Here is a 27,265-nt window from a genome sequence, read left to right on the forward strand (position 1 = left end):
CTGGGTTCAAGCAATTCTCCTGCCTCAGACTCCCAAGTAGCTGGAATTACAGGCACCTGCCACCATGCCCAGCTAATTTTTTGTATTTTTAGTAGAAATGGGGTTTCACCATGTTGGCCAGGCTGGTCTTGAACTCCTGACCTCAAGCGATCCATCCACCTCGGCCTCCCAAAGTGGAGGGATTACAGGCATGAGCCACCGTGCCTGGCCAACAAATTATTCTTAACTCAGGTGAAGTTATCAGTTAACTTTTGCACATGAAAAGAAAGCTACTGTATTCGTGGAACTATCTTGATATGGAGAAATTACTCAGGGTAACCCAGTGTGTATATAAAGCTGTCCCATCTTACAATTGAAATTATAATTTTATGCAGTTAATGTTTGTTCATGAATCTCCTGTTTTTTGCTTTTAGGACATTCGGAAATTCTTTGGAGTAATACCAAGTGGAAAGAAACTTGTAAGTGAAACAGTAAAGAAGAATGAGAAAACAAAGTCTGATGAAGAAACTTTAAAAGCAAAGAAAGGAATAAAGGAAATCAAGGTTAGTTTTCTGGATATAATTTTGCAATGAATGAAAAGTAAAATAAACTCAGTTCTTTTAAGTTTTTTTTTTTTTTTTTTTTTTTTGAGACAGAGTCTCGCTCTGTTGCCCAGGCTGGAGTGCAGTGGCGCAATCTCGGCTCACTGCAAGCTCCACCTCCTGGGTTCATGCCATTCTCCTGCCTCAGCCTCCCGAGTAGCTGGGACTACAGGCGCCTGCCACCACGCCTGGCTGATTTTTTCTATTTTTTTAGTAGAGACGGGGTTTCATCGTGTTAGCCAGGATGGTCTCGATCTCCTGACCTCGTGATCCGCCTGCCTTGGCCTCCCAAAGTGCTGGGATTACAGGCATGAGCCACCGCACCTGGCCAATCATGCCATTCTTTATGCCCTAGTTGTCATAAATATTACACCTACATATGTTAATACTGCACAATTCAATGTAATTTTGCTTTAAATAGATGTGTATTTTTTTAAAAAATTAAGGCAAAAATTGCTGTTTTTATTTTATGCACGTATTTGCTATTTCTGATGCTGTTCATTTCTCACTGAAGATCAGAGATTTCATCTAATATCATTTTCTTTCAACTTGAAGAATTTTCTTTAGCATTTTTTGTAGTGTAGGTCTGTTAGTGATAAACCTCTGTAAGTTTTTGTTAATCTGAAAATGTCTTTATTTTGCCTTCATTCTTGAAGGTTATTTTTGCTGGATATGGAATGTTGGGTTGACTGTTTTTTAAAAAACTTAAGCCTTTTAAAGATGTTCCACTGTTTTTTGGCTTCTAGTTTGTCTGATGAGATGCCTCCAGTCACTGATATTGTTTTCTCATGTGTGTTTTTCTCATGGTTCATTGAAGAATTTTTTAATTTTTGGTTTTCAGCAGTTTGACTATGGCATACCTGAGTGTGGTTTTCTTTTGTTTATCCCATTTTTGGTTTCTGAGCTTCTTTAATCTGTAAATTTATATCTTTTATCAAAATTGGGAACTTTCTGCTATAATTTCTTCAAATATTTTTTCTGCCTCATTCTCTCTCTTCTTGAATTACAGTTACATAAACGTTAGAGTTTTGATATTATCTCACGGATCATTGAGCTCTTGTTCATTTTTATCAGTCTTTTTTTTCAGATTGAGTACTTTCTCTTTTTCTGTCTTTAAGTTCATTGATTCTTCTTTTATCATCAATTTACTGTTAAGGCTAGCTAGTGAATTTTTATTTTACATATTGTATTTTTCAATTCTAGAATTTTCATTTGTTTCTTTTTCATAGCTTTAATTTCTCTCTTTTATGTCCTTGAGTGTAATTATAGTAGTTGCTTTATTTTTTATTTTGAGATGGAGTTTTGCTCTCATTGCCCAGGTGGGAGTGCAATGGCACGATCTCGGCTCACTGCAACCTCTGCCTCCTGGGTTCAAGCGATTCTCCTGCCTCAGCCCCCCAAGTAGCTGGGATTTTAGGCATGAGCCCCCATGCCTGGATAATTTTGTATTTTTAGTAGAGTTGGGGTTTCTCCATATTGGCCAGGCTGGTCTCAAACTCCTGACCTCAGGTGATCTACCTGCCTTGGCCTCCCAAAGTGCTGGGATTACAGGTGTGAGCCACTGTGCCCAGCCTAGTAGCTGCTTTAAAATTCTTATCTGCTAATTCTGATGTCTGGGTTGTATCAAGATTGGTCTTCATTAAGTGCCTTTTGTCCTGATTCTTTGGGTCATGTGTTAGTTCAGGCCACCATAACAAAATACTATAAAATAGATGGTACTGGCTGATTAGGTGTCTGGTGAAGGCCTTTTTCCTGGTTTGTACATGGCTGCCTTCTTGTGTTGTCCTCACATAGCCTTTTCTTAGTGCATATGGGTGGAGAGAGAGATTGAGCACTGGTGGAGAAAGAGAGATAGAGATTGAATGAGCACTCTGGTGTCTGTTCTTATAGAATGCGAATCCTGTCAGATCAGAGCCCCACCCTTATGACCTTATTTATTCTTAATTACTTGTTTAGAGGTTCCACCTCCAAATACAGCCACCCTGAGGGTTAGGGCTTCAACGTGTAAATTTTGGGGACACAGACATTCAGGATGTAACACTCCATCCATGGCCACCCACAATTTATGTCCTTCTTGCATGCAAAGTACATTCATTTCATCATAACAGCCCCCAAAGTCTTAACTCATTTCAGCATCAAGTCTGAAGTCCACAGTCTCATGTAAATATCATCCAAATCAGATATGGGTGATACTTGAGGTATGAATCATCCTGAGGCAAAATTTCTCCTTTGCTGTGAACCTGTGAAACCAGATAAGGAATGTGCTTCTAAAATACGATAGTAGAAAGACATATAAGATAGACATTACCATGCCAAAGAGGAGAAATCAGAAGGGAGGGAGGGATGATGGATCCCAAACAAGTCCAAAACCTAGCAAGGCAAATTCCATCAGAACATAGGCCTTGAAAATAATACTCTTTGGCTTGATGCCCTGCCCTCTAGACCCACTGGGTTAGTGGCCCTACCCCCACAGCCATAGGCAGCTGTCCTGCTTCTGCAGCTCTTCTAGGCCATCCTGCCCACAAGGCTTTGGGTGGTGGCTGTCTCATCTGTTGAAACCAAGCTCCATCTTTTGAAGAGGCAGTTCTGATGGTTGATCTCTGAATTGCTTTTGGGGCCATTCTTCCCTTTTCTTGAAGAATAGCCCTGTTGTCCTGTCACTGGAATCTCAGAAGTCTGACAGCCTTCTTTCATTTTGTCCTTTCTCCATCCTCTTCAATTCAAACTGACAGTGTTTTTGCCTGTATAATCCCATAATCTCTTTATCAAGTGATACTCCAGCTACACCCTTGCTATTCTCTTTAGTACATGCTTTTTCTTTTCTTTTCTTTTCCTTTTCTTTTTTGAAACAGAGTCTTGCTCTGTTGCTCAGACTGGGGTGCAGTGGCGCAATCTCGGCTCACTGCGACCTCCGCCTCCCAGGTTCAAGTGAATCTCCTGCCTCAGCCTCCTGAGTAGCTGGGACTATAGTCATGTGCCACCATGTCCAGCTAATTTTTTGTATTTTTCCTAGAGATGGGGTTTCACCATATTGGCCAGGCTGGTCTCAAACTCCTGACCTCAAGTGATTGGCCTGCCTCGGCCTCCCAAAGTGCTGGGATTACAGGCATGAGCCACCACACCCGGCCTAGAACTTGCTTTTTCATTTTTTGAAATATGGACAGGCTGAGAATTTTACAAATCTTCAAGTTCTGGTCCCTTTTGGCTGAACGGTTTCTTTAGTTCATCTCTTCCGTTTTGCATTTGACTACAAGCAGTCAGGAGGACTCAGGCCGCATCTTCAAGATTTTGCTTTGAAATCTCCTCAGCTAAATATCTGATTTCATCATCCACAGGTTCTATCTTTCACAAAGCACTAGGACACAACTTGGCCAAGTTCTGTGCCACTTTATAATAAGAATTGTCTTTCCTCCAATTTCCAATAATCTCTTTCTCATTTCCATGTGAAACCTTACCAGATTGGCCTTTAACATTCATATTTATACCAACGTTCTGTTCATGATGATACATGTATTCTCTGAGATGAAAGAGGCTTCTTCTCTAGCTCTTCTCTTTTCTTCGTCAGCTCTCATTGTTCATATTTCTACCAGCAGTTCCTTCATGGCAGTCCAGGCTTTTTCTACATGCTAGAAAATGTCTAGCCTCTACCCAATTCCGAAGTCACTTCTGTATTTTAGGTTTTGTTTTGTTTTTGTTTGTTTGTTTGTTTTACAGTAGTACCCCATTTCTTGGTACCAAAATCTGTATTATACAGTCAGAGTTCTGTAGAGAAACAGAACCAATAGGATGTGTGGGTGTATACATAGATTTATTACCAAGAATTGGTAGAGCCGATGTTTTAGTTGGAGTCCAATGGCAGGAAGAAAGTGTCCCAGAGATGTCCCAGCTCTAAGGCAGTCGGGCAGGAGGAATTCCCTCTGATTCAGCAGAGGGTTGGCCTTTGTTCTTTTCAGGCTTTCAGTTGATTAGATGAGGCTTTAATGCCAGTAGGGAGGGCAATCTGCTTTACTTAGTTGATTGATTTAAATATTAAGCTCATTCAAAAACATCCTTGCAGAAACACCTCATATGATGTTTGACCAAATATCTGGACATCTTGTGGTTCAGTCAGGTTCACATATGAAATTAGCCTCCACTGGTCACATTTCCTCTTTGTATGTTGTAGTTATTTTGGATTTATCTTGGACATTGTGAATGATACAGTGTACGAACTTTGGATCCTGTTATATTCCTTCAAAGAGTGTTGATTCTTTTGGTTTATCAAGCATTGATCTTGGCTGTACTCAAGCTCCAAACTCTTGCCTCCCCTGTAATGGGCAGCAGCTGAAATCTTTATTCAATTCTTTTAACCTTAGCTAAGCAGTAGGAGTTGTTCCACATATGTATAATTCAGGAGATAGCCAGAGATTTGGGTAAAGTTTACAGGTAGAATTTGGGATTTCTTTCTGTGGCTTTCTCCTTTCCTTGATACCTTCTTCTCTTACTTTTGAGTTGTTGTAGTTGATTCTAACTCTGTCTTTGATCCAGTGGTATGTATAAATTATAATTGCTCATTTGTTCCATTTTCTTGCAGGCTAGTTGACTGTTCTTATGTTTTTGAAGTTTTATTATAATGGATAGAAATATTTTCTATTTCTACCTTATAATTGATTACAATCAGTTTTTTCACTGTCTGCCTTCTTGATGCTTTCTGAGAAAATTTGAATATGTTAGAAATGTGATGTTTAACTACAAAATATAAATAATACCTTTTGCATTGGTTTTATTTAGTACTTTTTTTTTTTGAGACGGAGTTTTGCTCTTGTTGCCCAGGCTGGTGTGCAATGGCGCGATTTTGGCTTACTGCAACCTCTGCCCCCCAGGTTCAAGCGATTCTCCTGCCTCAGCCTCCTAAGTAGCTGAGATTACAGGCATGCACCACCATGCCTGGCTAATTTTGTATGTTTAGTAGAGATGGAGTTTCTCCATGTTGGTCAGGCTAGTCTTGAACTCCTGACTTCAGGTGTTCTGCCCGCCTCGGCCTCCCAAAGTGTTGGGATTACAGGCGTGAGCCACTGCGCCTGGCCAGTTTTATTTAGTTTCCTAACAGACATTGGCTAATGGTAGGCCACTAGCTTAGCATTTATTCGTGTTTCTGTCTTTTCATTTTCAGGAAGCACTTGCCTTGTAATATCTGATATCCTTTTATTCTTTGTTGTATACATAGGTTAGTGTTGAAAGTGGAGCTGAATAATAATATAGCGTTTTCTGTAATTATTTTTTTCCCATTGTGGTACAGTTACTGTCTGGCCTATTTTTAGCCAATAAGGGTATATTACTGACAGTTTAGGCTGGAGAATTCTTTCTTGTGAAGGACTGTCCTGTGCATTGTAGGATGTTTAGTAGCATGCCTGATCTACCTGTTACATGACAGTAAACCTCCCTGCCCCCATTTGTGACAAGTAAAAATGTTTCTAGACATTGACAAATGCCTTCTGGGGGGCGGGGATGCAAAATTCCCCCTGGTTAAAACGACTGAGCCCAAATCTAACGAGAAAAAAAGGATAGCCCCCACTCTACTAAAAATACAAAAAATTAGCCGGGCGTTGTGGCGGGTGCCTGTAGTCCCCGCTACTCAGAAGGCTGAGGCAGGAGAGTGGCGTGAACCCGGGAAGCGGAGCTTGCAGCGAGCCGAGATGGCGCCACTGCACTCCAGCCTGGGTGACAGAGCGAGACTCTGTCTCAAAAAAAAAAAAAAAAAAGATAGTTATATAGGCTTCTTTATGTTCTAATTATACTGTGATGTTTATAGGTAAATAGCTCCTGTAAAGAGGATGACTTCAAACAAAAGCAACTAAGCAAGAAAAAGAGGATCATCTATGATTCAGGTAATATTTCTTCTGAGGAGCTTTAAAATTTTAAAGTTATTGTATATCCCTTAGAACAATGCTTTAAACTATGTTCTAAGGATGGGTGCGGTGGCTCATGCCTGTAATTGCAGCACTTTGGGAGGCCAAGGCGGGCAGATGACTTGAGGTCAGGAGTTTGAGACCAGCCTGGCCAACATGGTGAAACCCCTTCTCTATTAAAAATAAAAAAATTAGCTGGGTGTGGTGGCAGGCGCCTGCAATCCCATCTCCTCGGGAGGCTGAGGTATGAGAATTGCTTGAACCCCGGAGGCAGAGGTTGCAGTGAGCCAAGATCGCCACTGCACTCCAATCTGGGTAGTGAGATTTTGTCTCAAGAAAAAACAAAAAAATTAAAAATAAATAAATAAGCTACGTTCTGAGATACATAGCTCTCTGAGATGTTAATAAGTGCTGTGAGAAGAGGGCTGTATGCTCAAGTAAAATTTCAAACAATTTTATTTTGTTATAGAACTTACCAGAACCAAAATATGTTTGTATTAAAGATTCCTTCAGAAAGTGATAGAGTCTGCAGCATTTGTCAAACTTATTTTGAATGTGATATATGTGTTTTAATTTAGTTTATTTAATTTATTTAGAGACAGTCTTGCCCTGTTGCCCAGGTTGGAGTGCAGTGGTGCGATCTTGGCTCACTGCAACCTCTACCTCCCAGGTTCAAGCAATTCTTGTGCTTTGGCCACCTGTAGCTGGAACTACAGGCGTGCAGCACCACGTCTAGCTAATTTTTATAATTTTAGTAGAGATTAATTTTATAATTTTAGTAGAGATAGGGTTTCACCATGTAGCCCAGGCTGGTCTCAAACTCCTGGCCTCAAGCAATTTGCCTTCCTTGGCCTCTCAAAATTTTGAGATTATAGGCATGAGCCTCTGGCCCTATTATTTTAAAAAATACTTGTATTAATTTCTTTTCCAGTTGAGGTTGTTGGAAGTTAAATTTGAAAAATAGTGCCTTAGAATACTGTTTTTAAAGCAAAGATCTAAAATTTAATTTTTGTGCTTTATTGAAAGATCTGGCTTTTTTTGGGTTGCATTTAAAAAGGAATAAACACAATTTAAAAGCTTTTCTTTGAATGTAATTTTAAAATAGGGAACATGAATTTTTTTGCATGCCTTTTATGATGCACAGAATGATGGTAAAATGATGATAGAATTCAGAAAGTTTCAGTTTTTGCTTTTGTGGAGATCTGTATTAATTTTCTCTGTTTTATTTTTATCTGGTGTGAATTTTTTTTCTTTTTTTTGAGATGGAGTTTTGCTCTTGTTGTCCAGCCTGGAGTGCAATGGCACGATCTTGGGTCACTGCAACCTCTGTCTTCTGGGTTCAAGCGATTCTCCTGCCTCAGCCTCCCAAGTAGCTGGGATTACAGGTGCCCACCACCATGCCTGGCTAATTTTTGTAGCTTTTAGTAGAAAAGGGATTTCACCATGTTGGCCAGGCTGGTCTCGAACTCCTGACCTCAGGTGATTTTGCCTGCATTGGCCTCCCAAAGTGTTGGGATTACAGGCGTGAGCCACCATGCCTGGCCTTCTGGTGTGAATTCTTAAAATAAAAAATGTGCCTAAAGAAGGATTGTCAAGATTTTCACAGTACTATTAAAGGTTCTGAATTCTGAAAATACTTAAGTGTTTACTCTGTGCCTTTTATTGCTCTATATTGTAAAGAATTTGAAAGAAGTACGCGTTCCTCTTCCCCAGGAGTTTTGTTTGTTGGAAACTGGAAATTTGTTTGATACAGTTTACTACAGTGTGACAGGTTTTATAAATGTATGGTGCAGGGGAAGAGGAAGGACACTAAAGTTTATGCAACATCTATTTTGTACCAGGCACTATGCCAGGTACTCACACTTTGTTCTGATTTATATTTAAGTGCCCTGGGAGATTAGGCTGTGGTAGACAGAATAATGACCCCAAAAGATATCACAGCCTAATTCCTAGAACCTGTGACTATGTTAGGTTATATGGCAAAGGGAAGTAAAAGTTACAGACGGTGTTAAGATGTCTAATCAGATGACCTTAAAAATAGGGAGATTAGGCCAGGTGCGGTGGCTCTTGCCTGTAATCCTAGCACTTTTGGAGGCTGAGGCGGGCGGATCACTTGATGTCAGGAGTTCCAGACCAGCCTGGCCAACATAGTAAAACCCTGTATCTACTAAAAATACAAAAAGTAACTGGGCGTGGTGGCGCGTGCCGGTAGTCCCAGCTACTTGGGAGTCTGAGGCAGCAGAATTGCTTGAACCTGGAAGGCAGAGGTTGCAGTGAGCTGAGATCACGCCACTGCACTCCAGCTTGGCAACAGAGCGAGACTCCGTCTCAAAAAAGAAAAAAAAAAATAGGGAGATTATCCTGGATTATTTGGGTGGGCTCAGTGTAGTCACAAGGAATAGGGAGACAGAAAAAGGGTTTAGAGAGTGAGATTAACTGTGGAGGAAGATTAGAGGATCTGGGAGATGGTAACATGAGGGCTTTTGCTTGATGTTGCTGGCTTTGAAGATGAAGGAAGGGTCTTTGAGCCAAGAATGCTGGCATCCACTAGAGACTGGAAAAGGCAAATAAAATTCTTTCTTAGAGTATCCAGAAAGGAACATAGCCCTGCTGGTACCTTGACTGGCCCAATGAAACCCATATTTGCCATCTATCTAACCTCCAGAACTGGAAGATAATAAATTTAGTGGCTTAGTTGTTTTAAGCCACTAAGTTTGTGGTCGTTTATTATAGCTGGAATAGGAAACTAATACATAGGCTTAACACTGAGTAAAAGTAACCTGTGAGAATTCACAGAAGACATGTGCCTTGAAAAAGATCTTGAGGAATTGGTTCACCATGACTACTTTAAAAATGCACTATATTGTAATAGTTCTTTTCAAAGTTTCGTTTTATTTTTCTGTCACATACAGATTCAGAGTCAGAGGAGACATTGCAGGTAAAAAATGCCAAAAAGCAACCAGAAAAACCTCCAGTATCTTCTAAACCTGGTAAAATTTCACGGCAGGATCCTGTTACATACGTTTCAGAAACAGGTAAGGTTGCATTGTGGTATATGAGATGCAGTGTGTGTTATGTTCTTGAGTTTTTTGTTGGTGTCTAAATGTACCTCCTTCAGTTTGAATGAAATTTCTACTGCCTTTTTGCTTTGTTGAGTTATATTTGTCAGGGAAAGCTGGGATCATCTTTTGCATTTCCAGTGGATTAAGGACCAATACAGGGAAATTTCTCTTGGAATTTTTTTTAAGTGCTTGTATTGAATCATGTAAGTTGAAGCTTAATCTTGAATCACATATTAAAATAGTGTTGGGTTGTTTTAGAACTACTTTTTTAATGCAAGCTTTTTATCTGGCAGGCCAAAGTCAATAATCTAAGTGTAGAGTGATTACTCACATTTCTGATTTATTATTTAGCACGGATGTTCCTTGTATTCTCTGGTGACACTAAAAATTTAAGTATTGGGTTTTTTAAAGAAGATCGTTTTATACTTAAATTTAGTTCTGTTAGATCTGTTTTAAGAGTAATGAAAGTGCAAAGGACATTTATAAATAATTATATGCTAATCTTAAATATTTTGTTGTGTAAGTAATTGTTTCATGGATATTGGTCTTTTATGTAAGGATCCCAGAGTTATATTGTCATCCTAGAAGAAAAACTCAGATAAGTTAGTGGTGAAGTCATTTTGATTGTAATGTTGTTAACCCTTAGAGGAGACCATAACCGGAATAATATGGGATGATGTACATGAAAGGGCCAGACGCAGTGCCTGACACATTGAGTAGGCAGTCCAAAGGAAAACATAAAAAGAAAAACAAAGTCCATAGGTGAACTTTGTCGGTTACGTGAAACATTTGTTGATGAAATTGTTCAAAATATCAGGCAAAAAGTAAGTGATGTGAACATATTTTTTGGAAAATTTTTACCAAACTAAGACGTTGATTTGTTATGGGCAGGTGGCTGATTGACTGTTAACCTTTTTGTGCTATTGCCAAATATCTGCTCAGGCACATTGTGTAAACGAACTCTCAGATTAAGAGGCTCTCCTCTTAGCTCTGGCTACCTTTGTGAAGTTTTGGATATATGGGAGGGGAGAGTAAGAACAGTATGATGATAGGTTTATTATGTAACTGAAGGTGGTGTGACAGGGCTTTCCAGTGACACCCTGAAAAATGTCCAAGTTAGTGTGCAGCCAGCCATGGCCTTCAACTGTGGATCAAGGCTGTTGTTATCTTGTGATTGTAAGTAAACAAAAAGGTCAGACAATTTAAGCTCTGATCACAGATTTTCTTTCACATGGGACTGTTTATTTCAGACAAGCAATTTTTTTCTTTCTGTATCCAGTCATCCATTAAGATGAGCAATTTTTGAATGTTATTTTCTGAAGAGATGTCCAGCTTTTTATCTGGACTTTTTACGAACATTAGGAAGTATTTGTGTCATTTGCTGGTAGCATATACATGTGGAAGTAAACATTGTCCTCTTGTTTTAGCTAAAAATCTTGGGGTATGATGTACCTGTTTCAGGTGGTGTTCAGTATTATGCATTATTCTGTTTTTTTCTTAGAATTGAGATGTAGGGAAGAAGCTTGCTTTATTATTGCCTGTTTTATCTTTTCATACTTTATTGTTTGAAATGATAGGTGAATGGGAGGAAGATAAGCCCTTTCCTTCATACAAGAGAATGAGACTATTAGAAAAAAGTCCACAATAAGATTGGCATAATAAAATCACAAATATAAGAGTTTCAAAAAAGAAAAGTGCAGCTTTTTCAAATTCATATAGTATTGGAAAATCCTTGACGTTAAAGTAATACTTTCATTACTCTTTGGAGTAATGTAAGGAGACATCACTAGTACCTGCATCAGCAGCCTTTGTGATAATCAAATGAGATAATGCTTGAAAAGCATTTAAAATAGAGTCTGACTTAGGGTCTAAAATAGTAAATGCTCAGTAAGTATTAACTATTATTCTTATATTTTGACTTTCTTATAAGCCTACATCTGCCTTTAGAGACATTTTGTATTTGTTTAGTTACTTAGGGCTTTCTGTTGATTTTGTAATTGAGCTTTAGAAATTTGAAAATGATATTTGGCCCACTTATGGATTTGTGTGGTCCAGTATGGGAACTGCTAGTTATTTATGGCTATGGAGCGCTTGAAATGTGCTTAGCCCGAATTGAGAATGCTGTAAATGTGAAATACACACAGATTTCACATAGCAAAGGAAACAATCAACAAAATGAAATGACAACCTACAGATTGGGAAAAAATTTGCAAATCATATATCTGATAAGGGGTTGATATCTAAAATGTATGAATAATTCGTACAATTCAATAGAAAAACAATCAAATTTAAAAATGGGTAAAGGACCTGAATAGACATTTCTCCAAAGAATGCATAAAAGTGGCCAACAGGTATATGAAAAAGTGCTTAATATCATTAATCCTTAGGGAAATGCAAACCAAAACCAGTGGGCGATAACACCTCACTCATTAGGATGGCTATTATCAAAGAGTAAAGGGATAACAAACGTTATTCAGGGTGTGCAGAAAAGGGAACCTGTACACCGTTGGTGGGAATGTAGATTGGTGCAGCCGTTTTGGAAAACAGCATAGAGGAGCCCAGTGAAATTAAAAACCACCATATGACCCAGCAATCTCTCTTCTGGGCATATACCTAAAGGAAATGAAATCACCACCTCAGAAAGTTATCTGCACTTCCATATTCATTGCAGCATTATGCACAATAGCCAAGATATGGAAACAACCTAAGTGTCAGACGGTGGATGGATGAAGGAATTGCGGTATATATAATAATGGAATATTATTTGGCTTTAAAAAAGAAGGAGATTCTTTCATTTGCCACAGCATGTATGAAACTGGCGGACATTATGTTAAGTGAAATGTTAGGCACAGAAAGAAGAATATTGCATGATCTCACTTATAATGTGGACTCTTAAAAAAGAAGTCAATAGAGAATGCAACAGTGGTTGCGGGGGTTGGGGAGGACATGGGGAGATATTGATTAGAGGTTACAAAGTAGCAGATACATAGGATGAACAAGTCCAGAGATCTAATGTATAACATGAGGACTATAGTTAACAAAGTTGTACTGTATTTGGGATTCCTGTTAAATTAGTACATTTTAGTTGCTCTTGCCACAAAAATAAAATGGGTAACTATGTGAGATGATGGATATGTTAATTTGCTTCGCTATGGTAATTATTTTACTATCTATATATCCCCTGACATTATGTTGTATACTTTAGATATATACAATAAAATTTATTTTAAAAACACAGATTTCAAAGACTTCCTACACAAAAAAGGTAAACTGCCTTGTTAATTTTTTATCGATCCCATTTTGAAATGCTAATAATTTGGATCTATTGGTTTAGATAAAATATACAGTTAAAATTAATTTCACTTATTTCTACTTTTAAAAATGTGGCTATGAGAAAATTTGAAATTTTATATGTGGCTTACATTTTACTTCTATTGCATAGTGCTTTATAAACAATGAAAAACAGATTTAGGAAAAATGTAGGTTTCAAGTATTTTTGCTTATATTATTATACAGCTAGCTTTTTAGATTATTGTTATATAGATTTTTAGGCTTTCCATTTTGCTCCATGAGAAATATTTTTCATCATCACTTTGATTATATCTGTCTTCTACTAGGATTTATTGATTTTTAAAAACTAATTTAACCACATTAATTTCCCAAGTTACAGGAAAAGGAAAGAACTGCTTATAAATACCTTTATAGCCAACTATTGACTCTAGTAAAATGTTCTTCAAGGTTGGTAAAAACCCAAATGCTTGTTGTACTGGGTAAATATATTTACTTTTAGCTGTTTAATGAAGTGAGAGACCTTGAGTCTTGTTTGGCGAAGATTGACCTTTTATTATGGTTTCATCAGGGCCTGCTGTTTGATCGAAAATGGTGGGGGCTTTTCCTGTCTTGAATTGTTTGACTGGTAATTTTAATTGTGCATATAATTCTGGAGGCAGTTAGTACTCCTGAAGTTAAAATTATTTGAGGAGTGTTAAATGGGAAAAAAATTGGCAATGTTGTGTTCTCTAGGTGACAGGTTACCATGTAATAACAGTGACTTGTGACTTTGGAAAATAGTAGCAGAAAATATTCTTGGGGATATGTGTAACATTCTCTTTGCTAACTTTTAGAGACATATAGTTTTGTGTATCAGACAAATAGGTATAGATTCTGTATATGATAGAGAGCTTCTCTTAGATGTTTTCAGAGAAACCTAGAGTGATAAAGGTAGAAAATTTCCTTCAAGCGAGTGTTACACTTTTTTGATGATACTTGTTCAAAAATTAATAATTTGTACACTAAAATTCTGCATAAAAGAAACTAAATTTAGAATTTTTGAAGATGAGGGATTTAAATTAATATTATTTTAAATTACCTAAGTAAATGTTTCATTCACACACACACACACAAACATACACACACACTTATTTGAGTAGCATCTTATTGTAAAATTTCTACAGCTTGCTTTTTCTTTTTTTTTTTTTTTTTTTTTTTGAGATGGGGTTTTGCTCTTGTGGCCTAGGCTGGAGTGCAATGGTGCGATCTTGGATCACCGCAACCTCCGCCTCCCGGGTTCAAGCGAGTCTCCTGCCTCAGCCTCCTGAGTAGCTGAGATTACAGGCGTGCGCCGCCATGCCCGGCTAATTTTGTATTTTTAGTAGAGACGGGCTTTCTCTATGTTGGTCAGGCTGGTCTCGAACTCCCGACCTCAGGTGATCCGCCTGCCTCGGCCTCCCAAAGTGCTGGGATTATAGGCGTGAGCCACTGCACCTGGCCTACAGCTTGCTTTTTCATAACTTAATGCCTTAACCCTCCCTTCTTCCTTCCCGCCCAGTAGAAGAATCTAGTAGATCTTTGGATGTCTCTCATACACTTATTTTTTCATGTCATCTAGTTTTATATCTTCTATAAGTTTGATAGATTTATCTTTGTATTTCTTCCTGAATCATTATTAAAATTGTTTAGCATTAAGGGACAAATAAAGTTTTTTTCAAAATTTGCTTTGAATTATCATCAGCACCCTGGATATAGCTGTTTAGTTTCCTGTGAATAGCTGTCTAATTACTTACGAATCTTAGTAATGACTATTGTTTTGTATTTCTCTATCTTGCCATAAATCAGTGTTTCTCAACCAAGGGTGATATTGCCTTCTGAGGGTCCTTTGGCAATATCTGGAGACATTTTTGGTTGTCATAACTAGGGGATGCTATGGCATGTAAGTGGCAGAGGCCAGGCATGCCACTAAGCATCCTGCAATGCACAGGACAGAGAGTTACTTGGCTTCAAATGTCAATAACGTGGAGGTTAGAAACCCTGCCTCTTATCAGAAGAGAATTTGGTGGATACTTTGTTTAAGTCCAGATAATCATTTTTAGTATTCATTTCACCTACTAGTCTGATAACTACAGAATAAATGAAGGCTTAGGCCTTGGTTTATGCTTAGTGAGCTCTTGTCTACTTCAGTTGAGTGCCATATGCTGCTCCTGACCAGTTCATGATGTTACTGTATAGCATTGTCACTAAACCTGTCTTCTGTAGTTCTGTGGTTGTGGATCTGTCTTTCTCTTTTTTGACAATTAGGACTTCATTTCTTTAATCTTCAGGGGCTTCTATTTTATATGATGATTCAAAGGTCACTGATAGTGCTTTAGCAATTTTATCTGCAAATGCACATATTTATGAGAGCTAGATGCTTTCTTATAATCTTTTTTGCTAATTTGTTCTTCAGTTCTCTTTTATTAGTGTGTATTATGGGACCTGAAAAAAACTAAGTGGCATATGGAGAGGAAGGAGATTTGAAAAGGGCACAGTAAATAATGAGACACTAAGATAGTGAGGTTCTGAAGCATCTTTGAAAATGAACAGACTGTTCTGGTGACATGTACTTTACTGTCAGGCACTTGTGAAACTATGAGAGACATAGGACTGTATTCCTGAATGCCAGGGAAGTAGGATTATGTGATGAAAATATCATTAAGTACTAATAATATACAATATAATATATAATAATAAAATAATACACAAAATGACTTATACTTGGTTTTCATACTGAGACCAGCACTGTTCTCTCCTCTTGTGTGGGGAAGATGTATGTGAATGGCAGTGGGGAAATTGTGTTGATTGCAGAATCACTCCCTTAACTCTGTGGTCAGGCAGATTTCCTTCTGTTGCCCGTTTTATGCCTTAGAATTGTAAGAAGCTTTGGGTCATGTACCTGTGGCCAACTGCCCAGGCCTTTCCCCCACTTTTTTTTTTTTTTTTTTTTTTTTTTGAGACGGAGTGTCGCTCTGTGGCCCAGGCTGGAGTGCAGTGGTGCGATCTCGGCTCACTGAAGGGCGACAGGCTAGTCAGAGACGACACTGGTGGCAGCCAAGAGATCTTTATTGGAGAGGTAGAGGTCAGGTCGCGCCGGGGAGAGAGAAGAGAAGAGGAGAGAGAGAGAGAGAGCTGCTGGTGTGCTGGGTTTTATATCCCTTGGGCCTACGTGGGGTGGGCCCAAGGGAAGGCAGGAGATGCTTCTTTCTGATTGGCCCTCCTTTGGCAGATTCAGACAGTGCCCTGTGAAGGAGGGGATAAGAACCTGGAACCGGCGCCATTAAGGTACCCCTGTTGCCTAACATTCCTCCCTTTTTATTGGTTTAAAATGGAAAGTGGGCGTCGTCGTCTATCTGGCTGCTTCCTGCTGAGAAGGGGCGTTGTGAGGGGGAAAGTGGAAGGGAGTTTGGCTTGGGAGGATTGGGGTATAGTAGGAGTATGATTCCGCCTTGTAGGTAGAGGTCGTTGAGTGCGGTGAGCCACCCTAGAGGTAAGGTTGGATCATCGATGAGCCAGCTGTCGGTGTGGAGATTGGTTAGGAACTGATGGAACCGGTTAGTGTCCATCTTTAATAGCCTGGGGGTGGGCTATAGAGCTGTAGGAAAATAAAATGACAGTTTAATTTAGGGTGTGGGTTGTAGGAGGCTTTAAGCAGACATACCCTTGTAGAGGCAACTTGTGAAGGCGAGCTGTTGATGGACGGGGTGTCAGCAGTCTGTGAGGTTTTCTCTAGAGCCAGTTATGTCTTCACACGCTGCTAGAATTTGGTAGTTTCTAAGGAGAAGCTGGTTAAACATTGAATCTAGTAAGGCAAGGGAGTAGAGCACAGAACGCTAGGGCCCCCAGTAATGGGCCTAGGAAGGAAAGAAGCCAAGCCATGAGAGGGGGTTTAAGAGTGTCCCAGAGGGAGGAACATGCATGGTGGTGGGACTTTAGGCTTCTGGAATGGGTGGAAGGGATGGCACTTTGGAAATGCGGAGTTTGAGAGGGCTGTGAGGTATGGGTGTGCAAGTGTATTTTGTGGAATGTGAGGAGTCGGCTAGACTTCTTGTTTGATCCGGGTTCGTGGCTGGTTTTAACCTGGAAATGTGAAGCCAAGGAGTTAGACGCCCTGGTGATTCTTGGAGCTTAGTGGCAGTAGGGGTACAAAGCACAATTTGGAGGGGCCCTTTCCACTTTGGGGTTAGTGGGGCTACTTGTGTGTGGCTTGGTAGAGAGTAGAAAACCCATTCTCCTGGCTTGAGGGGAAATGGAGGTTGTGGGTTGGTGGCATCGGGAAGGAGGCAGTCTTGTCTTTTCCATAGCTCACAACGGATGAAGGACAGGAGGGGGTAGCTGATGCCTGCTGGGACTATTTTTGAAGTGGGCTCAATGCCAGGTGGGAGTGCTGGGTGACCGTACACGATTTCAAAAGGGGACATCAGGGAAGGCTTTTCTGGCAGAACTCGGAGTCGAAACAAAGCTGTAGGCAATAGCTTAACCCAGTCTAGATGTAATTCTAAGGAGAGTTTGGTAAGGGTCTCTTTGAGTGTGTGATTGGTTCGTTCAACTTCCCCTGAGGACTGGGGGTGATATGGGATATGGAAGTGCCAGGGGATATTAAGTGCAGTTGTTATGTCTTGTGAAATGTGGGAAGTGAATTCAGGGCCGTTGTCAGTTTGGAGAGAGGTTGGGATTCCGAATCTTGGGATAATTTCTGATAAAAGGATAGAGGCAACTGTGCTGGCTCTTTTGTTTGTGGTCGGGAATGCTTCAACCCACCCGGAAAAGGTATCTACGAGGACTAAGAGATAGCTAAGTTTTTTTACGGGGGGCATATGAGTGAAATCTAGTTGCCAGTCACTTCCCGGAATATGTCCTCTGGATTGGTGAGTTGGGAAAGGTCCTGGCCTTAGTGGGGTTTGTGGGTTTGTATGTTGACAAATGGAGCAGGTAGATGTGAGCTGTTGGAGGAACTGTAGATCTGAAGAATCGAGGGTGAAGAAGGAGCTTAGAAATGTTTTTAATGATTGGGGGCTTGTATGGAAGATAGAGTGGAGGTATGAAAAGAGGGTGTGCTTTGGGAGGTTAGGTGGCTGTGAGTGTTGTGGAGGGTCTTGTGTGTGCTGTGAAGGGTTTGGAAGTCTGTTTGTTGTTATCATGATTGTGCGGGGCAGAGACGACAGCGCTGCCTGTTTTGCCTCTTGGTCAGCTTTATTATTGCCTTGTGTTATTGGGGACGAGTCAGCTTGGTGGGACTTGCAGTGGACTATTCCTATTTTGGTAGGAAGTAGAGAGGCTTGGAGAAGGCATGTGATGAAGGTAGCATTGGTGATAGATGTTCCTTTTGTTGTGAGTAGTCCTCTCTCTTTCGAAGTAGCAGAGTGGGAGAGTAAGATGTGGAAAACATATTTGGAGTCTGTGCTATGGTGTGAGTGAGGAGTCTGCTGCCAGTTGGAATGCTCGAGTGGCTGCAATGAGTTCAGCTTGTTGGTTGGTAGTTTGGGAGGGCAGGGGCTTCGCTTCGATGGTCTGGGTTAGGGAGACTATAGCGTACCCTGCTAGGCGCTGTCCGTTTAATGAGAAGGAGCTACCATCGATAAACCACGTGTGATCTGGGCTATCTAAAGGTCCTTCAGAGATGTGGCTTGGACACAGTAGGAGGGACTCTAAAGTCTCGATACACTTATGTAAAGGTGGGGTTTGTGAAAGAGGTAAGAGGGTGGCGGGATTGAGGGGTGCGCAGGATTGGAATGAAACAGTAGGATTGTGTAGGAAAGAGACAAGTAGTGACAGGACGTGGCGGGGGGGAGTGTTTGTAGGCTCTTGTATGTTAGAAGGTCCTTTAGTTGGTGGGGGGAGGTGATGGTAACGTTGGCCCCAAATGTGAGTTTTTTAGACTCTACGACTAGCAAGTAGGCAGCCGCCAAGGCCCGGAGGCAAGGGGCCCACCCTCGCATGGTGGGGTCCAGTTGTTTGGACAAATACGCTACTGCAGCGAATGTGGGTTCTTGCATTTGTCCCAAGACTCCTAGGGCTAGGCCACGGTGCTTGTGGATGTATAAAACAAAAGGTTTTTCTAAATTTGGAAGGTGTAGAGCTGGAGCTCTTAACAGTGCATGTTGAAGTGAGTGGAAAGGTCGTTGGGCTGCGGGGTCTATGGGCTCGGATGGGGCTCCTCGAGACAGGTCGTAGAGGGGTTTTGCTAGGAGGGAGTAGTTAGGGATCCATGTTCTAAAGTAGCCTGCTAGTCCTAAGAATGAGAGGATTTCTTGTTTTGTTTTGGGGATGGGGAGGTTTTTGATGAAGCTTTTGCGATCTAGTCTGATGGCCTTTGAGTCTTGAGAGAGAAGGACTCCTAGATAGGTGACTTGTGTTAATGAGAGTTGGACCTTTTGAGGGGATACTCAGTAGCCTTTGTCTGCGAGGAAATTGAGAAGGGAAGTAGTGTCGGCCTGGGAGAAGGCTAGAGAGGGACTACACAAAAGGAGATCATCTACATATTGCAGGAGGATGGATTGGGGAAGTCTCCGTGTTTTTAGGTCTGAAGCTAGGGTTTGGCCAAAAATGTGAGGGCTATCTCTGAACCCTTGGGGAAGAACGGTCCATGTCAGTTGTTGTGACTGTTTGGTGTCTGGGTCAGTCCAGGTGAAAGCAAAGAGATCTTGTGATTGGGGGGAGAGAGGAATGGTGAAGAAAGCATCCTTGAGATCGACCACTGAGAAGTGTGTGGCGCTTGGAGGAATTGAGGACAAGAGAGTATAGGGGTTGGGGACTAGGGGGTGAATGGGTTTAACGGCTTCATTAATGAGCCTGAGGTCCTGAACGAGGTGGAATGTGCCACTGGATTTTTTTACTGCAAGAATGGGGGTGTTGAATGGTGAGTGGGTTGGCCTAAGGAACTCCTTCCTGAGGAGATCAGAGATAACTGGTTGTAATCCCCTCAGACTAGAGGTGGGGAGAGGATATTGGGGTTGGCTGGGAAAGTGATGTGGATTTTTGAGGGAGATTTGTATGGGGGTGCATAGTGCTAACAAAGGGGTGGTAGTATCCCAAACTACAGGATTGATGCCTGTTGGGAGCGAAGGCGGAGGAGGAGCAGGAGCCTGGTATATGGAATCAGCAACTAGGGCAATGAGTGAGGTGGATTTTGGGGGGGTGGCTGGATTAAAGGTGATAGAGGTTTTGAATTTAGAGAGGATATCCCTTCCTAGTAGGGGAAGGGGGCATTGGGGCATGACTAGGAACCGGTGAGAAAATATGTGGCCGGAGAAGATGCAGGAGAGAGGAGGGGTGGCTCTCGGACGTATGGTTTGGCCTCCAACCCCGACTATAGGAGATCCAAAAAGGGAAGTGACACCCCAGAATTCCCTTAAAACCAAGAAGGTAGCTCCGGTGTCAAGGAGAAATGTGATAGAGCGTCCGTCTACTGTTAACGAGACCCTGGGCTCCTGAGCGGTGATGATCTGTGTCGGGAGAGGAGTCCCAAGGCCCCATCAATCTTTGATGGCCAGACCTAGGAGGTCGAGTGTAGAGTTGGAGGCTGGCCTGGCTTCCCTTCGGGGGCCGGGGCAGTCTACGGCCCAGTGGCTAGACAGGTGGCATTTGGGACACGGCTTGTTGGGGGGCCTGGGATTTGGGCACTGCCGGGCCCAATGTCCCTCCTTTCCACATTTAAAGCAGGGCCTGGGGGCTCGTGTATGGGCTGATGGCCAGACGATGCCTTGTGGCTGTGTGATTTTATTATGGGCTGAGAAGGGGCCTGGAGGGCCTGTGCTAATAATTGGTATTTTTGTTTTCTTGCCTTCTCGTCCCGGTTATGATAGACCTTGAATGCCGTTGCTAGTATCTCGGATTGGGGAGTGAAGGGGCCTCTGTCTAGCTTTTTAAATTTGTTTTGGATATCAGGGAAGCTTTGGGCAAAGAAGTGGGACATGAGGAGTTGTCTACCGTCGGGGGTTTCAGGATCTATAGTGGTATATTGTTGAAGTGTCTTTGTAAGGCGGTCAAGGAAAGTGGAGGGGTTTTCATGTTTGTCCTGTATTATTTCATGAAGTTTTTCAAAATTGACTGCCTTCTGAGCTGCTTTACGCAGTCCAGCTATTAGGCAAGTGGCGAAATGGTCTCGGGCTGCTCTGCCGTTTTGTGTGTTATAGTCCCAGTTGGGCTCCTCTTCTGGCACCGCCTGTGCCCCCAGTGGCAGGGCTGGGGCTGTTTGGTGGACCTCATCTGCATGAGCGCGAGCATGTTCCCAAACTCGCCTACGCTCTTCAGGAAGAACGGTGTTAGAAAGGACTGTGTAGATGTCATGGAAGGTGAGGCTATAAGCTTGGCAAAGTTACTGAAATTCTTTGATGTATGAAGAAGAGTTAGAGGTGTAAGAACCTGAACGTTTTTCGATTTGAGATAGGTCAGCTATGGAGAAAGGGACGTGGACGCGAACGATGCCCTCTGCCCTGGCCACTTCTGTGAGGGGGACGAGAACAGCGTGGGAAGATTTTGAGCGAGTAATGGGAGGGCTAAACAACGAGGAGAGAGCGGCCAGTGAGGAGGGTGAGGAGGCGGAAGTGGGGGGAGGGGAAGCTGTTGGGTGTTGGGGTTGGGCGGCGGCCGGAAGGCGGGGCGGATGGTGGTGGTATGGGGGGGCTGGTTGGCTGGGTGGAAGTCGGGGCAGAGGGAGGGGTTGGCAGTTTAAGAGCGGCAAGGAGCTGTTGGGATTCGCAAGGGAGGCAGAGGTTAGGTGTGTCCCGTAGGAGGAAGAAGCCGTGAATATATGGGATCTCTACCCATTTTCCTGTTCGCACGCAATAGTTGTAGAGATCCCGAAGAAGATCAGGATCGAGAGAGCCATAAGGAGGCCATTTGTTTTGGTTGTCTAGGGGATAGGTGGGCCAGTTTTGAGTGCAAAATTTAATTAGGTGTTTTGGTTTGATGTCTGAGGCGAGGCCAAGGGCTGACAAATTATTTAAAAGACATTGTAGGGGGGAGTCGGCCGGTAGGGATGCAGAGCCTCCCATAATGAGAGGAAGGAATAGATGGTGACGAGCTAGGCAGGGCGCCCCCTGCTGGCTGCTTGCCGCGGAGCGAGTCAGAGCCTCTGGATCGATCGTCACTGAAACGGAAGGACTGAGGAGCCTCTGAGAGGCGGGAGGCCGTGGGTCACCTGGTACCAGGATTTTAATGAGCGAAGGAGAGGGGCCCAGGCCGGAGACGCGAGGAGGAGAGGGAGAAAACTCCGTTCCCTGCAGGCCGAGGCGGAAGTGAATGATAGGGGCCTACCACTGCCGTAAGGGCGTCGGGCAAAATGTGTCCATCACGGGAGCGGCTAGGGTCTGGCGATTTGCCTGAGAGGTAGGCCCGGGAGGGGAAAACTTACTGAGATGAGGCCGGTGGTGGGCGAAGAGCTTGACGAACAGGAAAATGGGTGAAGGCTGGCCGGAGGTCTAGACTGAGTCTGGGAAGGGGATCGGGGTCCCACCTAAAGGTGGGGAATCCCGATCCAAGTCACGGCACCAAAATGAAGGGTGACAGGCTAGTCAGAGACGACACTGGTGGCAGCCAAGAGATCTTTATTGGAGAGGTAGAGATCAGGTCGCACGGGGGAGAGAAAGAAGAGAAGAGAGAGAGAGCTGCTGGTGTGCTGGGTTTTATATCCCTTGGGCCTACGTGGGGCGGGCCCAAGGGAAGGCGGGAGATGCTTCTTTCTGATTGGCCCTCCTTTGGCGGGTTCAGACAGTGCCGGGTCAAGGAGGGGAGAAGAACCTGGAACCGGCGCCATTAAGGTACCCCTGTTGCCTAACACTCACTGCAAGCTCTGCCTCCTGGGTTCACGCCATTCTCCTGCCTCAACCTCCCAAGTAGCTGGGACTACAGGCGCTTGCCACCACGCCCGGCTAATTTTTTTGTATTTTTTTAGTAGAGACGAGGTTTCACCATGTTAGCCAGGATGGTCTCGATCTCCTCACCTCGTGATCCACCTGCCTTGGCCTCCCAAAGTGCTGGGATTACAGGCGTGAGCCACTGCGCCCGGCCTCCCCCACTTTTTCTTATTCAGGCATTCCAGTGGACTCGGTACCTGTGTGGCGGATAACATCACATTTCAAGCCAGTGCTTTTTTCTCTTATTTGTCATTACTCAGCTACCTCACTAGACCCCACGAGTTATAAAATAAGGTTTATTTTTAAAATATAACTGACTCTATTTGATTTTAAGACGATTCATTTGTAGTGAATCATGAGATCTCTGGTTTCTTGATTGAAGATGAACAATCTTAGAAGTTTCATTTTATGCCGATATGTATAGAATGTCTGATTTACCACATAAATGGGCAAAAGTGGTATGTTTAGTTTCTCTTCCATCCACTTAATTTAACCAATATTTATTGAAGGCTTGGCACATACATGAACCTTTTTCTGTCTCTAAAACCAAAATGATGGTTTAGATTTTTGACTCAAGGAAATATTGAAAAGAAACGTTATAGAAAAAGGCTTTAAACACCTTGATTCCTTTTTTAGTTTTTATTGCTAAATAAATTATTTTAATCCCTGTAACTGGATCTCTTCGCTAATTTGCTTTTTGTGTGTTCTAGACCAAAGAAAAGAAAATCACAGAATTAGAATTCAGAGATCTGTTTGGAAAGGCCAGATTCTCAGCAGTATGAATTCCAGAATTAGACTTTTTTCCTTCTTGCCTTTTAAATAGATTTTTATATGGACCGCCACATTTTTTATTTCTCTTTTGTTATTCTTCTAAATAAATGAATGTATCTAACGCAGAGTGTCAAAGCAATCTTCTCTCCCAGGCGATTCCTCTGCTGTGTGTAGGATAATGTGATAATGCTAGTTTGCTTGATTGTTGGTACCGCATTTGAGGTTATGTTGCCTATAAATAAAAATAAATGGTGTTTTTACAAGAAGACAGATATCCTAGAGGGAAAATCTAAGTGTTCAATTGTTCATGATTTTCAACCAGTTCTCCTCAATTTGACTTAGATCTGTTTATCATTATTTTATTGTAAGTTTCTGGGGAGAAGAGAACATAGTTTGCCTTTGGCTTCCTATGAGGCGAAATCCAATTTAAGCTTATTAGAAAACAAGAACAAATGTTAAAAAAGAACAACTACAACTTTATTTGGAATGTTTCATCTCTACACACTGTGTAGGATTGTAAAATATTTATTTTACATGTGGATCCTCACAGCAACACCTGTTAAGTCACTGTCTGTTGCAAGCAGCTAGTTGTCTTCTTCTTGGCCTGTTTTGTCATCTTTCCATAATATATTGATATAGCCTTTAAAATGTTAAGGGCAAAGGAACTTTAAGACAACTAGTTCAGAAGTCATAGTAGAGAAACAGTAGGACTGCTCGTTCTTCAAGTTTTCTGGTTTCATCAAGGCAAGATGACAATGTTTTCAGATATGCCTGTGGCTTATAGGATACTATATTTATTTATAAAATAAATATGAAATCCCTTGTGTTTGTGAGAAATATCTCAATGCTTAGGATCATGAATTTGCTTTTTTTAATGTTATTCTCATAACTGTAAGGAGTATGGGGAAATTGGCAAATCAGGGGGCACTAAATAGGTATTAAAGCAAGGGAGCCAGTCCTTGAGAATTACCCTCCCTTTTGCTTTTCCTAACTGTGTTTTACTAGAGTTACTCGTACCTTCTGAGGGGCCTAGATAGCTGTTTGTTTTGTAGTTAACAGAGAAAAGGAGCCTTATTTGCAATTTTTGTTCAACACAATGAAAACATACTTGAAGTATCTTGTAGAACACTCCCATATTTTTTCTTTGGAGAGCCATGTGTAATTGAATTTTTCTCAGAAATTATAAAAATGTTTATAAAATTATGCCTGTGTTTAGCTATAGTACATTTTTCTGATCTATAGCTTGAAGACATTGTTCAATTTAAATTCATGTATTCAGAGAAGGGCTCTGTTACCCTCCACTATTGTAAAGAGATCTCTGGTAGAGGAGGCTCATAACAAGAACCTCCCCTTTTAGGGGTGATGTTTATACCTATAACATTAGGGTGCACATAAAAGAACAGAGCGATGTATTTTGTTTTTTTGACAGTCGTTTTGCTATTTTCATAAGTTTTTTTTGAGCCTTGAAATTTGGGCTTAATTTTTCATGGCTTCATGAGTCCATTGTATAGTTAGACCATAATTTATATAAATATTTTCCCCATTTCAAGCATTTCAGTTGCTTATACTTTTCATGTTCCTAATAGTGTGATAACTAGACTAAATTTATTTGTAAATATTTGTCATCACCTCTGATTATCTCTAAGAGTTACTATGCTAAAGGATATGAACTTCTTTAAGGTTCTGGGTGTGTTCTACCAAATTACTTTCTAGAAAAGTCACACTAATTTACACTTTTATAATTAGTGTTTTTATTAGTACAAGCTCATCACATTTTTACCAATATTGTGTATAATATTAAAAAAATCTATATGGCTACCCATAGGGTCATAAAATTGTAAAGGGGAAAATCTTAAAAGTTTGTTTGGTCCAACATTTACAGAAGACCACAGTGAAACCCAGACGATTAATTAAAAATAGTAAGTCAAACTTAGGTTAGAATTTTAGTTTTCTAGACTTCTGGTTCAGCACTGTTTTTCCCAGAGAATACTACTTTTATTTATTGAATGGCTATAACATGGCTAGGTGCTACACTGGGCACTTAGCCTCTAAAATTTTGTCTTATTGTATTTGTAGAGATGAGGTCTCGCTCTTTTGCCCAGGCTGGTCTTGGCCTCCCAAAGTGCTGGGATTATAGGCATGGGCCACCATGTCCGGCCTTTCAAGAAAAATTTAATCTTCCCAGTAACCTAAATGTTGATTGGCTTGAAACTGTTTTACTATTTATAGAGAAGGGGACGTAAGAAAGAAATAAGGGCAGTCTTCAGAGGCTGAATGTGGAAAAAGTAGATAAATTTTTTCTCCCTGTTCAGCGGATAGATTAAGGAAAGTAGATGGAATTCACAGGGAAGTATTTTGAATTATTATAAGGAAAAACTTTCCTAAGGAGTATAGTATTTTGCTATTCGCTAAAGAAAGAAGGTGAATTAACATTGCTCGATTTTGAAAGTGTTTAAGTCTAGTCTATTTTTTTGTTAGAAATGTGGAAAACGGGGTCTATGTATTGAATAAGGAGGTAGGACTAGTTGACTAAAGATAATTTATTATAAAGTTCTTGGCATGTAGTTTAATGCTCAATAAAGACTTATTAACAGTAAATAAAAAGGTACCATGAAGTCTGTGAAGCCAGCAACAGAATAGCAGAGATGCTGATAAATAATGAACAGAAGTAAGCAAAGAAGAGTGAAGAGGAGGTAGAAACTAAAGCACTGACTCTGAAAGCTAAGGGGTCAGAGAGTTCTAGGATGTAGTCAATTGTTGTAAAACAATAGATGGAGAAAAGGGTGTATTAGTCCGATTTCATGCTGCTAATAAAGACATACCCGAGACTGGGCAATTTATAAAAGAAAGAGGTTTATTGGACTTACAGTTCCACATGGCTGGGGACCTCACAATCATGGTGGAAGGTGAAAGGCACATCTCAAGTGTCAGCAGACAAGAGAAGAGAGCTTGTGCAGGGAAACTCCCCTTTATAAAACCATCAGATCTCATGAGAGTTATTCACTATCATGAGAACAGCACAGGAAAGACCCGTCCCCATGATTCGTTCACCTTTCTCTGGATCCCTCCCGTAATGTGGGAATTCAGGATGAGATTTGGGTTAAGGGCACAGCCAAGTCATATCAAAGGGTATGAAAAAAACATGAAAATTACCCATATTTCCCTAATCGGAGATAAAAATTGTTAATGTTTTATTGATTCTTTTCAGGTTTTAGAATGTGAATTTAAAAGTTATGTATATATCTATAGATAAACAGTGTCATTAAACATACTGTTATGTCATCTGCTTTTGCCACCTAATAAACATACGAATATATTTCTATGAGCAAATATAGGTATTTGTTATAATTTTTATTGCTGTAGAGATTTTGTTACATGGTTGAATATACATATTAATCGATATTTAGGTTATTTGTTTTCCCATATTATAAATAATACTCACATCTCTCTGTTCATACTGCCATTATTATGGTTGTTGAGGCCATCTTTGCCTACGTGGTCATTTACTTTCTGTCTTCCCCTTTTCTTGCCCTGTTACAATCTGCTCTCCATAGTAGTTGATCTCACCCACTCAGCTATGGGGTTTTCTGTCATACTGCTTAGAAGCACGGCTAGGTGTAGTGGAAATGGAATGTTAGTATTTTTGGCGTTTTTAAGGTGGTGGGAAACTAGTAGAGCACCATCGTTTCAGAGACAATTTAAGTTTGTTCTTTCTCCATTAAGGGACTCCCTCTTGCCCAGAAGTACAATTGTTGAACTTAAAGCAAATAAACTTTATAAGATTTAATAAGATAAGA

General features: G+C 41.1%; 1 protein-coding gene across 4 annotated transcripts in view; it reads left to right on the forward strand.

Annotated features, from left to right (window-relative positions):
- RFC1 (replication factor C subunit 1) overlaps positions 1 to 27,265 on the forward strand; it is an 84,828-nt gene that overhangs the window by 15,113 nt on the left and 42,450 nt on the right. For all 4 annotated transcript variants that reach the window (XR_004027208.1, XM_003258588.3, XM_030800830.1 and 1 more), the window contains exons 2-4: positions 414 to 542; positions 6,373 to 6,448; positions 9,382 to 9,504. Coding sequence is in view for 3 of the 4 variants with exons in the window: in XM_003258588.3 (XP_003258636.2) it covers positions 414 to 542; positions 6,373 to 6,448; positions 9,382 to 9,504 (328 nt within the window). In the remaining variant the exon portion in view is untranslated. The remainder of the gene's footprint in view (positions 1 to 413; positions 543 to 6,372; positions 6,449 to 9,381; positions 9,505 to 27,265) is intronic.

This window comes from Nomascus leucogenys, chromosome 20 (genome assembly GCF_006542625.1).
Source record: "Nomascus leucogenys isolate Asia chromosome 20, Asia_NLE_v1, whole genome shotgun sequence".
Taxonomy (NCBI): Eukaryota; Metazoa; Chordata; class Mammalia; order Primates; family Hylobatidae; genus Nomascus; species Nomascus leucogenys.